At 45.4% G+C, this 14,185-nt stretch overlaps 1 protein-coding gene across 1 annotated transcript; it reads left to right on the top strand.

The window, feature by feature from the left end:
• Nucleotides 1-9: 9 nt before the first annotated feature.
• Nucleotides 10-7,372, top strand: NDUFB9 (NADH:ubiquinone oxidoreductase subunit B9). Its single transcript, XM_075270111.1, has 4 exons — nucleotides 10-158; nucleotides 2,314-2,506; nucleotides 6,643-6,756; nucleotides 7,164-7,372. The coding sequence occupies exons 1-4, from the start codon at nucleotides 73-75 to the stop codon at nucleotides 7,293-7,295; spliced, it is 525 nt and encodes a 174-aa protein (XP_075126212.1). The 5' UTR covers nucleotides 10-72; the 3' UTR covers nucleotides 7,296-7,372.
• Nucleotides 7,373-14,185: the final 6,813 nt, after the last annotated feature.

The following is a 14,185-nucleotide window of genomic DNA, read 5'->3' as shown; positions in this document are numbered from 1 at the left end:
TAGAGAACCACGTCACGCCCCGGTGTGAGCCGCCAGTGTCAGCAGGACTTGGCTGGAGGAGGGGGTGGTAAGATGGCGGGGCTGCTGAGCCACCAGCAGAAGGTGCTGCGGCTGTACAAGAGGGCTCTGCGGCACCTGGAGTCCTGGTGTGTCTTCAGGTAAGAGGAAGACGTGGACGGGTAAGGCAGCGCTGCGGGGGCCGGCCCGGAGGACGCCATGTTGTGCTTGGCACCAGCCTCTGCCCCCTGGAGAGGACACTCAATGACAGCCGGGCACGGAGGAGGGGGCAGGGGGGCACTGACTTATATTATGTCCCGGCAGCCTCTCTGCTCCAGCTCTCTGCATGGATTCCAGCTTATATTCAGGATTTGCAGATTTTGCCTCTGACTTTTGCGCAGTTGCTGAATCCATAGTAACACATTGCACCGTATATGTCACGTATAAGTCTGCAGAATTCCTTGGAAACTTCTGACTCCGACGCCATTGGCAGATCTAATAGTAAATGTGCTTAAAGGGCTGCTCCACATTCATCACACAGGGATCTAGTAGTCCAGGTCATGTCACCCTGCAGGGTTTCGATTGGCCGCTGCGATCATGTGACCATACTTCACGTCAGTCCGCCGTAAACCAGTGCAAAGTTTTTTTCCCGTTTCATGTTTGTGATATTTTGTGCAGCGGTTGTCACAAGTTCTGCTGTCAGAGGGTCGGGGTCACCCCTGGTTCTCTGGTGGTAAATACTGAAGGTTTCTCATTCGTAGTGAACAGAGGTCAGAAAACATCTTGCAAACTTCAGTACAAAGTGTATTGGATGTCTTAGAAGTGTCTTAAAGGGCTTCTCCATGACTTATTGGATAAGGAGAGGTCATCAGTATCGGAGGTCTGACACCCGGCACCACCACCGATCAGACTGCGGCCTCTTCACCGCTGGCCAAGGACAGCCCCATACATTGTACCCGGTATTACAGCTCTGTCCCGTTTGCTTGAATGGGACTGAGAGGCAAACAGGTCATATGACCAATAAATGGGATTTTATATGGCCTGTGAAATAGAAGCAGCACTTGCTCATTACAGGGGTGCCCGGTGTCCCTGTTACTCTATAAATGAGCCCCTTTAAATACGTTCCAGTCGATTCCGTTCCAATATCGGGTGAATATAGGGCAGGTCCTTTTCTACTTCCTGTTATCTGACGTGAATGCACTAGGGTGTCCTCCAACTCACTCACATGCATGGACCCATATACTTAGTGCCCCAAATTTAGCACCCCCAAACACTCTTTCATCCTCCACCACAAAAACCTCCCTAGAAAGCCGTGACTCGCGCCCTGTAGTGTTTGCATTGTGCAGTTGTGTGACATCACATAACCTGTGACCCCTAATGATCCCTCACGGTCTCTACACACTGTACAGGGGGGTGCAGTTGGCCCCGTTCAGGTGCCTGGATCCAGCAGCAGCTCCGTGCACCTGTGTCTGGCTGAGAGCGCTGCTCTGCAGGAACAACCTAGAAGAGGATGCAGCGCTACATTTGCACAGTGACCCCGTCATTCCAGAGGTCACACTGCAACTGATCCTAGTCATGGGATGTCTTGGATGGTAACGTCCCTTTAACAGTTCAGTTCCCAGCAGAAATCTAGCTTTAGCTTTGGATCTGACTGGAGAAGAGAAATCCACAGCTCTGGTAGTGACTAGTGCGGGAACCTTCTGTGACATCCATATGGGCTAATAACACATGCGCTGCCCAATAGCTCACCAGGACATGTGGTGTATTTGCTGCAGATTTTCCGCACATAAAACCTGCTGCGTATTATAGGAGAGGCCATTGGCTCCTCGCGCCAGTTTCTGCTGCGGAGTTTGATCACTTTCATTGTAGATGGGAGAAATCTGCAGCAGAATCTGTATGTTAGGCTGGAGCGGATTTCTGCTGGACCCTTAGGCGTATGACGTGTTGTGGAACTACAACTCCCAGCATGCTCACGTGCTCTGCTCTTCTTGGATCTCCAATAGAAGTGAATGAAGCATGCTGGGAGTTGTAGTTTGACAGCAGCGGGAGTGTCATGGCTAGCTGAGCTGCAGTCCTATAGAGAGGATCCCGCTCTTATCTGCTGGTCCATTTGGGCAGGGGATGCGACCCTGATTCTTGTGATTGGATCGGCAGGTTATTCCATATCCAGGTGACCCCTAGACAATGATCATCAGAATGAAGGTGCCACGGCCGGGTTTTGCTTTAAGATGCTCCTTGTGACCGCTGTGTGTGTACGTGGCTTTATCCAGGCGGCCCTGCCAGATAATAACCCGTCGTGTAATCCTCCCTGCACAGAGACCAGTTCCGCTATGAGGCCTGTCTGCTGAGAGCTCGCTTCGATGAAAATAAGAATGAGAAGGATTTGGTGAAGGCGACGCTAATGCTGAAGACGGGAGAAGAGGAGTTCTACCTGCGCCAGCACCCCCAGCCGTACATCTTCCCAGACTCCCCCGGAGGAACGTCCTACGAGAGATACGATTGCTACAAGGTCAGTCATGGATAGCGCCATAATGGGGGACAGTTCCTTATTGTTAAAGGGTCTCCTGATAAGATGATCACAAGAGATCCAGTGATCTGCTGCAGCAACCTCGGAACGGTTTCCTTGTAGCACCGGGGAGTCCGTGTCCGTATTATGCTGAGATGTGCTGGGTCCTCCATGATAAAGCTGATAGTGAGACCTAATGGGCCACATGACCGTAACACCCTGCAGGGCCCCTCTGCTGAACCCCCAATAAGGTGGCAGGACAGTGATCGGGCGATACAGTGCGCACGTGTCACAACCTGATGTGTATGTGCTACAACGTATACCGGCCGCAACTCTGCAGCAGCTTCTCTAATAACCCTTACCTTGTGGTGTTCCTCTGTTTCTCCTCCTCCAACTATAACCCTGCTCAGGGCTCAGCTTCTCTCCTCTATTATATAACCCTATATATCACAGAGCTCAGCTTCTCTCCTCTATTATATAACCCTATATATCACAGAGCTCAGCTTCTCTCCTCTATCATATAACCCTATATATCACACAGCTCAGCTTCTCTCCTCTATTATATAACCCTATATATCACACAGCTCAGCTTCTCTCCTCTATTATATAACCCTATATATCACAGAGCTCAGCTTCTCTCCTCTATTATATAACCCTATATATCACAGAGCTCAGCTTCTCTCCTCTATCATATAACCCTATATATCACACAGCTCAGCTTCTCTCCTCTATTATATAACCCTATATATCACACAGCTCAGCTTCTCTCCTCTATTATATAACCCTATATATCACAGAGCTCAGCTTCTCTCCTCTATTATATAACCCTATATATCACAGAGCTCAGCTTCTCTCCTCTATCATATAACCTATATATCACAGAGCTCAGCTTCTCTCCTCTATCATATAACCCTATATATCACAGAGCTCAGCTTCTCTCCTCTATCATATAACCCTATATATCACACAGCTCAGCTTCTCTCCTCTATTATATAACCCTATATATCAGAGCTCAGCTTCTCTCCTCTATCATATACCCCTATATATCACAGAGCTCAGCTTCTCTCCTCTATCATATATATAACCCTATATATCACAGAGCTCAGCTTCTCTTCTCTATCATATAACCCTATATATCAACAGAGCTCAGCTTCTCTCCTCTATCATATATATAACCCTATATATCACAGAGCTCAGCTTCTCTCCTCTATCATATAACCCTATATATCACACAGCTCAGCTTCTCTCCTCTATCATATATATAACCCTATATATCACACAGCTCAGCTTCTCTCCTCTATCATATAACCTTATATATCACACAGCTCAGCTTCTCTCCTCTATCATATAACCCTATATATCACAGAGCTCAGCTTCTCTCCTCTATCATATATATAACCCTATATATCACACAGCTCAGCTTCTCTCCTCTATCCTATTACCCTATATATCACAGAGCTCAGCTTATCTCCTCTATCCTATTACCCTATATATAACAGAGCTCAGCTTCTCTCCTCTATCATATAACCTATATATCACAGAGCTCAGCTTCTCTCCTCTATCATATAACCCTATATATCACAGAGTTCAGCTTCTCTCCTCTATCCTATTACCCTATATATCACAGAGCTCAGCTTCTCTCCTCTATCATATAACCCTATATATCACAGAGCTCAGCTTCTCTCCTCTATCATATAACCTATATATCACAGAGCTCAGCTTCTCTCCTCTATCATATAACCCTATATATCAGAGTTCAGCTTCTCTCCTCTATCATATAATCCTATATATCACAGAGCTCAGCTTCTCTCCTCTATTATATAACCCTATATATCACAGAGCTCAGCTTCTCTCCTCTATCATATAACCCTATATATTACAGAGCTCAGCTTCTCTCCTCTATCATATAACCCTATATATCACACAGCTCAGCTTCTCTCCTCTATCATATAACCCTATATATCACACAGCTCAGCTTCTCTCCTCTATCATACAGTCCTATGAAAAAGTTTGGGCACCCCTATTAATCTTAATCATTTTTAGTTCTAAATATTTTGGTGTTTATAACAGCCATTTCAGTTTGATATATGTAATAACTGATGGACACAGTAATATTTCAGGATTGAAATGAGGTTTATTGTACTAACAGAAAATGTGCAATATGCATTAAACCAAAATTTGACCGGTGCAAAAGTATGGGCACCTCAACAGAAAAGTGACATTAATATTTAGTACATCCTCCTTTTGCAAAGATAACAGCCTCTAGTCGCTTCCTGTAGCTTTTAATCAGTCCCTGGATCCTGGATAAAGGTATTTTGGACAAACAATTCAAGTTCAGTTAAGTTAGATGGTGGCCGAGCATGGACAGCCCGCTTCAAATCATCCCACAGATGTTCAATGATATTCAGGTCTGGGGACTGGGATGGCCATTCCAGAACATTGTAATTGTTCCTCTGCATGAATGCCTGAGGATTTGGAGCGGTGTTTTGGATCATTGTCTTGCTGAAATATCCATCCCTGGCGTAACTTCAACTTCGTCACTGATTCTTGAACATTATTCTCAAGAATCTGCTGATACTGAGTGGAATCCATGCGACTCAACTTTAACAAGATTCCCGATGCCGGCATTGGCCACACAGCCCCAAAGCATGATGGAACCTCCACCAAATTTTACAGTGGGTAGCATGTGTTTTTCTTGGAATGCTGTTTCTTTTTGGACGCCATGCATAACGCCTTTTTTTATAACCAAACAACTCAATTTTTGTTTCCAAAATGAAGCTGCCTTGTCCAAATGTGCTTTTTCATACCTCAGGCAACTCTATTTGTGGCGTACGTGCAGAAACGGCTTCTTTCTCATCACTCTCCCATACAGCTTCTATTTGTGCAAAGTGCGCTGTATAGTTGACCGATGCACAGTGACACCATCTGCAGCAAGATGATGCTGCAGCTCTTTGGAGGTGGTCTGTGGATTGTCCTTGACTGTTCTCACCATTCTTCTTCTCTGCCTTTCTGATATTTTTCTTGGCCTGCCACTTCTGGGCTTAACAAGAACTGTCCCTGTGCTCTTCCATTTCCTTACTATGTTCCTCACAGTGGAAACTGACAGGTTAAATCTCTGAGACAACGTTTTGTATCCTTCCCCTGAACAACTATGTTGAACAATCTTTGTTTTCAGATCATTTGAAAGCGGGCTGTCCATGCTCGGCGACCATCAAACTTAACTGAACTTGAATTGTTTTGTAGAAAGAAATGGTCCAAAATACCTTCATCCAGGATCCAGGAACTGATTAAAAGCTACAGGAAGCGACTAGAGGCTGTTATCTTTGCAAAAGGAGGATGTACTAAATATTAATGTCACTTTTCTGTTGAGGTGCCCATATTTTTGCACCGGTCAAATTTTGGTTTAATGCATATTGCGCATTTTCTGTTAGTACAATAAACCTCATTTCAATCCTGAAATATTACTGTGTCCATCAGTTATTAGATATATCAAACTGAAATGGTTGCTGCAAACACCAAAATATTTAGAACTAAAAATGATTAAGATTAATAGGGGTGCCCAAACTTTTTCATAGGACTGTATAACCTATATATCACAGAGCTCAGCTTCTCTCCTCTATCATATAACCCTATATATCACAGAGCTCAGCTTCTCTCCTCTATCATATAACCCTATATATCACAGAGCTCAGCTTCTCTCCTCTATCATATAACCCTATATATAACAGCTCAGCTTCTCTCCTCTATCATATAACCTATATATCACAGAGCTCAGCTTCTCTCCTCTATCACATAACCCTATATATCACAGAGCTCAGCTTCTCTCCTCTATCATATAACCCTATATATCACAGAGCTCAGCTTCTCTCCTCTATCATATAACCCTATATATAACAGCTCAGCTTCTCTCCTCTATCATATAACCTATATACCACAGAGCTCAGCTTCTCTCCTCTATCACATAACCCTATATATCACAGAGCTCAGCTTCTCTCCTCTATCATATAACCTATATATCACACAGCTCAGCTTCTCTCCTCTATCATATAACCTATATATCACAGAGCTCAGCTTCTCTCCCTGTATGATATATACCTGTATATGTAATACCATGTATATGATTTGTCTGTTGTCCTCAGGTGCCCGAGTGGTGTCTGGAGCACTGGCATCCATCGGAGAAGGCCATGTACCCAGACTACTTTGCTAAGAGAGAGCAGTGGAAAAAGCTTCGTGAAGCCAGCTGGGATCGTGAGGTCAGTGCACTGTCATGGCCATGTAGTATATCGTGCACTCTATAGCTCTGCTGGTTCTGATCTGGTGCAGTCATAGCTGTGGACTGGTAATATTGTGCTATAAAGGTGTATTCACACAGGATGTATTTGCAGGGGCTAATCTTCTTTGATATACAGAACTAACAGTGAATGAGACGTCACATTCTCACTTAATCCTAGATTGCAAAGTAACTTGTGCTGCAGTTTTCACCCACAGCATGATATCTTACACTATGGGGTTTTCAGGCTTTGGAATACATAAGGAGGCCGCGGTGATTCCTGCAGGAACGGCGCCACATAATCCAACCTCCCGGATTCAGCAGCCATGTTGTAGGATGTATGTAATGGCCGGTCATGTGTAGCTGATACATTGTTCTTCTTCTCCTCAGGTTCAGCAACTTATGGAGGAGACCCCAAGTGACGGTCCAAAGACTGAAGCCTTGCCCCCGGCCCGCAGAGAGGGTGACCTGCCCCCCCTGTGGTGGGATTATGTGACAAGACCACGTGAAAGGCCCACATAGGAACAGTCATGCACATCGAATAGCTGTTGTCACCGTATACATGACCTGATCAGTATATATTAAATGTCTAGATAATTCAGGCTCTGATTTGTCTGCTTTGTTAATCACTTTCTACGTCTGGGCCCCCCTCCCCCCCCCCCCCTGCTGTTGGGGCCGCCAGTGTTCCTGTACTCCATGGCCAGCGGGGTAACAGGTACAACATGGCGCCCACTTAAATCCATCTAATGAATGAAGGACTAAAGAAATAAAACCTTCTATGTTTGACTTAGAAAAATGAAATAACAATCTGAAGTATCTTTTCTGCTTTCTAATGTTTCTCTGTTTTTCCTCCTGGAAATTTCTTAGTACATTGACAACTGGGTGTTACCATTCCCTTTGGTGCAGGCTGCGCCCCTACCATAGTATGACAGTGCTAGCAATCTGAGAGTACAGGGATACGCACCAACTGGTAACACCCAATGTTCAGTTATATATACATTTCCAGGAGGAATAACAGTAGAATGAAATACACAGTTCCAAAAACAGATGCTCCAGCATAGTAGTGTTATAGGATATGATATGTACTGACACAAACATGGTGGCTGTCTCTGGGTTCCTCATTAAAGGAACAATCCAGTGATTTTTATTTATTTATTCCCCCCGCCCCCCAATGGTAATAGTTGTCCCCTCAGCGTCTTTCCTTGTCCTGCGTTCACCTCTTCCAATGAGTTACAAGATCACAGTGTGACCTGTTTTTTCTTGCATGGGTTACTGTATGAACAGATCTCTCTGCTGCCCGCAGATACTATTGAGGACTACCATGTGACCCGCCGTTACTGCCTCACATAATGAGCCCCTCCGCTGTCACAGGCAGGTCACGTCGTGACCCTATTACCATCCCCAGTGTTATCAGCAGTTGCTGCGGGTTCCAGTACATTTGGGGACAATGTCACAGTCTTAAGATCTATCTTGATCACTATCTTGCTAAGCTTAAAATAGAAATAAATTTCCTGCACTCAAATTAATGCTTCCAAGATATTGTGAACTTTTATTAACATCCGACAAAAACGTTTCGGTCTTATATAGACCTTCTTCAGTTTGTCTGGTGGGTGCAGGAGATGAGAACTAGCCAGAAGTCCTGGAGGATTTGCAGGGAGCCCCTGAGATCAGCCAACACTTTACAGGTGGAGCAGAGGCTGCAAATAAAACATGGCCCTACAACGTGGCACCTGAGGACCTCAGGTGCCACGTTGTAGGGCCATGTTTTATTTGCAGCCTCTGCTCCACCTGTAAAGTGTTGGCTGATCTCAGGGGCTCCCTGCAAATCCTCCAGGACTTCTGGCTAGTTCTCATCTCCTGCACCCACCAGACAAACTGAAGAAGGTCTATATAAGACCGAAACGTTTTTGTCGGATGTTAATAAAAGTTCACAATATCTTGGAAGCATTAATTTGAGTGCAGGAAATTTATTTCTATTTTGCTATGGCTATGAGAAGCCTTTTCCTGGCACCAAACTCCTTGACCGAGTGACGGCACATTAAGATTTTAAGTTGCTAAGCTTAAAGTTTTGTGGCATTTCATCGGACCTTTAGGATAGTGTGTGGTTGTTGGATGCTAAAGGGCCACGTTCTTTGTTGCTACAGATTCTGAAGGCTCTCGGTCCCACAGCTTGGTATCCAAGCTCAGACATAGAAGTCTATGGAAAGTTGTTTTAGAATTGGAGGTGCCCTTGAAGGCAGGAGTCTGCCACCAAGAGGAATGAGTTCATACAAGACAACGCACATGCCTTTATCCAGGTTTTCTTTATTCTTTTTTTATGTAGGCTGAAGCAATCGTTACATGTACAGGGAGGCACAGTTACAGCAAAAAGTCATTGAAACAATGAAAAACAACCTGCACAGGGAGAGGTCAACTCTCAGTACAAACTAGCAACTAAACACAAGAGCAGAAGAGGCGCACGTCGTCGTCCTGACTCGCGTCTTTCGCCGTGACACTGCGATACAATATGCAAAAAGAACACAAAACAGAACGATAAAAAGAGGGCGTAATCCTACAGTGACCGCGGGTGGTATTGTCATACTACACGTTACTGGTCGGAGGGGAAGGACAACCACGTACTTTATACTAGTCACTTTATTCATTTCAGACATGGGTAACTGCGTCCTTATAGTAACCAAAAATTTTTTAAAAAGTGGACCCCTCAGGAACACACAGTGGGCGGCCATTTTGTGGGCCAATGGACCCTCTACAAGCCAAGGATTGAATTGTTGAGTATACAAAATGTCTACTGCGACTTTCTCTAGCTGGGCGTGTACGTAAACTGCGCCGTATTAAGGTGTACCTATCCTGTACATAGGTGAGGGGCAGCCATTTTGTGGACTGTACCAACAGCCCCAAATAGGAAGATTATCAATAAACTACTGGGTTTATTAAAGGGGTTGTGTCATTAAAGACAATGCCTTTCAGGTTGGAGACACTGAGGGGATCAGCTCATGGCGATGGTTTCAGACAAAAACTTTATTTTGCTCATAAAACCAGGGACCGTTTCCACATGGCCTATTAAGATAAGATGAGCTCTTTGTCGATTTCAGACACTAAACCCCCAATCCATAAAGGTTTGTGGGTGGTTTTGTGTCCCAAATCTCCCTGACTCCCATGAAGCATTAGCGGTGATGTTTATTCAGACAAGATGGCTGCCGTCTGTAACCGCAAAGCTCTCCGGTAAGATTTATATACTGTCCAATAGAAATAGTGTTAGTTTCCCACATCAACCAATCACAGCGCAGGTTTAATCTTTAATAAGCAGAATATGAAATGAAAGCTGCGCTGTGATTAGTTGCTAACACCATTCCTTTCAATCCATCTGCCCCGTTGTGTGCTATGGAAATTAACAAGATGGCTACCTTCTGGGATTTCAGTTAGCTTGTTGTGCGTGAAAGGTTGGGTTAGATCTTGATCCAAAAATAAATCACGGGGGCGGCCATTTTGTGAGCAGGTAACTAGTCAGTTTACTAGTCACACAACACTATTGATCCCGGCCATTTTACCTCAGTCTAAGGCCTAACTCAGACAACATAGTTCTACACTCGGCCATGAACAAAGCACTTTGTGCGCCCCCCTGGGTAATCCGATTTCAGGGATCCCTCATAGGCTTCAGTCTAGATGGCCAATGAGCCCTTAGGTTGCCATAACATGCCTGTAATATGGATGTATATTAGTGTCCGCATTAGCTCCTATGGTGATCTAAGGCCCCATGTAAACGACCGAGTGTGACATCTGACGGGGGGACGATTGTACATCAATATACACGGAGTGACATCTGAGTCCATTCCGTGATGTACTCGCTTCCGCCGAGGGTTCCCAATCCGTTTTGTTCCAATGACATGGTGCGGGATACTATGAGTAAACTTTCTACAAAATGGCTGCCTTCTTGTTATTGATCTTGCTCGCCATGAACATACAGAGTGGCTGGTTGAATGGTCAAGCTTACAAAAAGAAAAACCTTTAGGGCTAAGAAAAAAGCAAAAAAAATCAACAGTTTATTTATTATTTGTCTATGACCATGCCCTTTAATAACGCCGTACTGTAACATAACATCTTGAAAGGAATCACAGTAGCGAACGTCTTCATACATGAAACACGACAACTTCACACATTACTTTACAACTCGAACGATAGCCAACAAGGAATTTGCAGAGTTGGTTTTCTGAGACTAGCACCATTGACAATATTGCATTTTTGACATCAAATATCCAATGTGCCGGGAGCTTAGGCTTTGGTAACCTGCCGGGGGCTTAGGCTTCGGTAACCTGCCGGGGGCTTAGGCTTCTGTAACCTGCCGGGGGCTTAGGCTTCCGTAACCTGCCGGGGGCTTAGGCTTCCGTAACCTGCCGGGGGCTTAGGCTTCCGTAACCTGCCGGGGGCTTAGGCTTCCGTAACCTGCCGGGGGCTTAGGCTTCCGTAACCTGCCGGGGGCTTAGGCTTCCTTAACCTGCCGGGGGCTTAGGCTTCCTTAACCTGCCAGGGGCTTCGGTAACCTGCCGGGGGCTTAGGCTTCAGTAACCTGCCAGGGGCTTAGGCTTCCGTAACCTGACGGGGGTTTAGGCTTCCGTAACCTGCCGGGGGCTTAGGCTTCAGTAACCTGCCGGGGGCTTAGGCTTCAGTAACCTGCCGGGGGCTTAGGCTTCCGTAACCTGCCGGGGGCTTAGGCTTCAGTAACCTGCCGGGGGCTTAGGCTTCCGTAACCTGCCGGGGGCTTAGGCTTCCGTAACCTGCCGGGGGCTTAGGCTTCCATAACCTGCCAGGGGCTTCCGTAACCTGCCAGGGGCTTCCGTAACCTGCCGGGGGCTTAGGCTTCCGTAACCTGCCGGGGGCTTAGGCTTCCGTAACCTGCCGGGGGCTTAGGCTTCCGTAACCTGCCGGGGGCTTAGGCTTCCGTAACCTGCCGGGGGCTTAGGCTTCCGTAACCTGCCGGGGGCTTAGGCTTCCTTAACCTGCCGGGGGCTTAGGCTTCCTTAACCTGCCAGGGGCTTCGGTAACCTGCCGGGGGCTTAGGCTTCAGTAACCTGCCAGGGGCTTAGGCTTCCGTAACCTGACGGGGGTTTAGGCTTCCGTAACCTGCCGGGGGCTTAGGCTTCAGTAACCTGCCGGGGGCTTAGGCTTCAGTAACCTGCCGGGGGCTTAGGCTTCCGTAACCTGCCGGGGGCTTAGGCTTCAGTAACCTGCCGGGGGCTTAGGCTTCAGTAACCTGCCGGGGGCTTAGGCTTCCGTAACCTGCCGGGGGCTTAGGCTTCCGTAACCTGCCGGGGGCTTAGGCTTCCATAACCTGCCAGGGGCTTCCGTAACCTGCCAGGGGCTTCCGTAACCTGCCAGGGGCTTAGGCTTCCGTAACCTGCCAGGGGCTTAGGCTTCCGTAACCTGCCAGGGGCTTAGGCTTCCGTAACCTGCCGGGGGCTTAGGCTTCTGTAACCTGCTGTGCATTTTCCTTTAAGAACCAAAATCTTGTTTGCTGACCCTTTCGCGATATTGCCCTAGAAAGGAATATCTGTTAATATCACTCCCATGTGTCTACAAATATAGGGGAGAAAAGGTATTCAAAAATTTATATTTTTAGTTTTTTTTGGGAGGGGGGGGGGTCACATAACATGGAGCTTTGGCATGGCATCATTCTTGTATCTGTGAATCTGAGAGATCGGTTTTTAGGCCAAAGACTAAGGGAACTTTATTAGAAGTAAAAACATTTAAAAAAATTTAATAAAATGATGGAAACCTAAAACATGGAGATATTTTTGCCCCCACCACGACAATATTGATACATAAGGTCCAGTGAGTGGTCCCGTAACCATTCGAGTGAGGCCTACGTGATATAGATCTTCCTATATAATTATGGCCTCCTATTGCCAACAAGAGGAACCATCAATCCAGTGCCAAAAATTCCAGATACCTACACTGGGCTCCTCACGTCAAAAACTAACTCAAAAAGAAGGGTCAACGAAGGAGAAAAGGGAAAATATGACTGGCCACGACTGTTTCTAAGAAAGTTTTTGTTGTATTACCCACAAGCTAACTTTTTGTCTCCAAAAGTCGTCTTCTACCATCCAACTACCATGGCAGCCTTGGCGAATATATCTAAAAAAAAAGTTGCAAATTTTTGGAATCTCATGAGAACAAAAGACTGATCAATGCTAAAAAGTAAATTTTTCCATCTCCGACATCAAGGATAGTTGGAAGCCCCCCACATACAGTAGATCTAATGTGCTTGGCCAGCTGTCAAGATTGGTAAAAACAAAAAATTTCCTCGTTTTACGTGACATGACCCTGATCCGGGAGTCACTTTACGTCTCGAAGACCTAAACCCATTTCAGTGGTCTCTCCACTGGCCGTTCCATCGTCTAACACGTCTGCAGATTTCTTTTGACCTCTTAAAGTGGCGGTCAGCATTACTATATACATCTATTTTTGTATTATTTTTTTTGCTACAGTGTTATATCCCCACCACTAAACAGTCTAAAAAGTACATAACATATAACCCAAAGAATCATTCACAGAGAATATCCTCAAAACAAAATATTCCTTCAGTCAATGGAAATCCTGTGCCAAATTCGTGTCAAAAATTTACAAAAAAAAAAAATTTTTGTTAAACCATTTGCCTCCACAATACTTAACAGCGACGTGTGGGTGTAAAGTGTCATTAAGATGTGATCAAACGTTGCAAACACGACCCAGCCCGCTGGGTCTTATAGGTGAATAAGCAATTTTTTGAAATTTTTTTTTTTTTTTACATTTTATTTTTACTAACTTTTTTTATTTTTTTTTAATCTCTATTTTACATCTGTGAACTCCCAGCTACCGTAATTGTTTAATATCTTTAGAATTGCCTTAGCCTTTTTTAATTATTATAATTAACATTATACTTAACCCCTTATTATGTTAGTACTTGGTGAGATAATGTGAGCGCACGTATTTACTAAAGAAAGAAAAAAAAAGATGAAAAACAAGCAGGGACGCGATACCGGTCTTCATTGGAGGCAGCCATTGCATGTGCCAACTCCCTATATGTGATAGCTAATACTTCAGCCCACAAAATGGCTGCCAACAACAGAGTCTGGTAGCGTTAAAAGGGTTGCACTGGATTACAGTGCCACCCCCGTCAACAGGTTGTGTGTTGTATTGCAGTTCAATCCCATTAAGGGCTAGTTCACACGGGGGCAAAGAGGCTGATTTTGACGGCGGATTTCGCCTCAAAATCCGCCTCCATACAATGGTGGTCTATGTAGACGGCTAACAGAAAAAAAGAAGGGACATGACCTTGCTTCAGGCGTTTTCCACCTGAAGAAAGCAATAGAAGTGAATGGGAGGCGAAAAACGAGACACGTTTTTTGCGTCCCATTCACTTTACGGGAGGGGAAGCG

The sequence above is a fragment of the Leptodactylus fuscus genome, chromosome 4 (assembly GCF_031893055.1).
Source record: "Leptodactylus fuscus isolate aLepFus1 chromosome 4, aLepFus1.hap2, whole genome shotgun sequence".
NCBI lineage: Eukaryota > Metazoa > Chordata > Amphibia > Anura > Leptodactylidae > Leptodactylus > Leptodactylus fuscus.
Note: the sequence above shows the minus strand (reverse complement) of the source record. Positions and strands in the feature narration are given on the sequence as shown.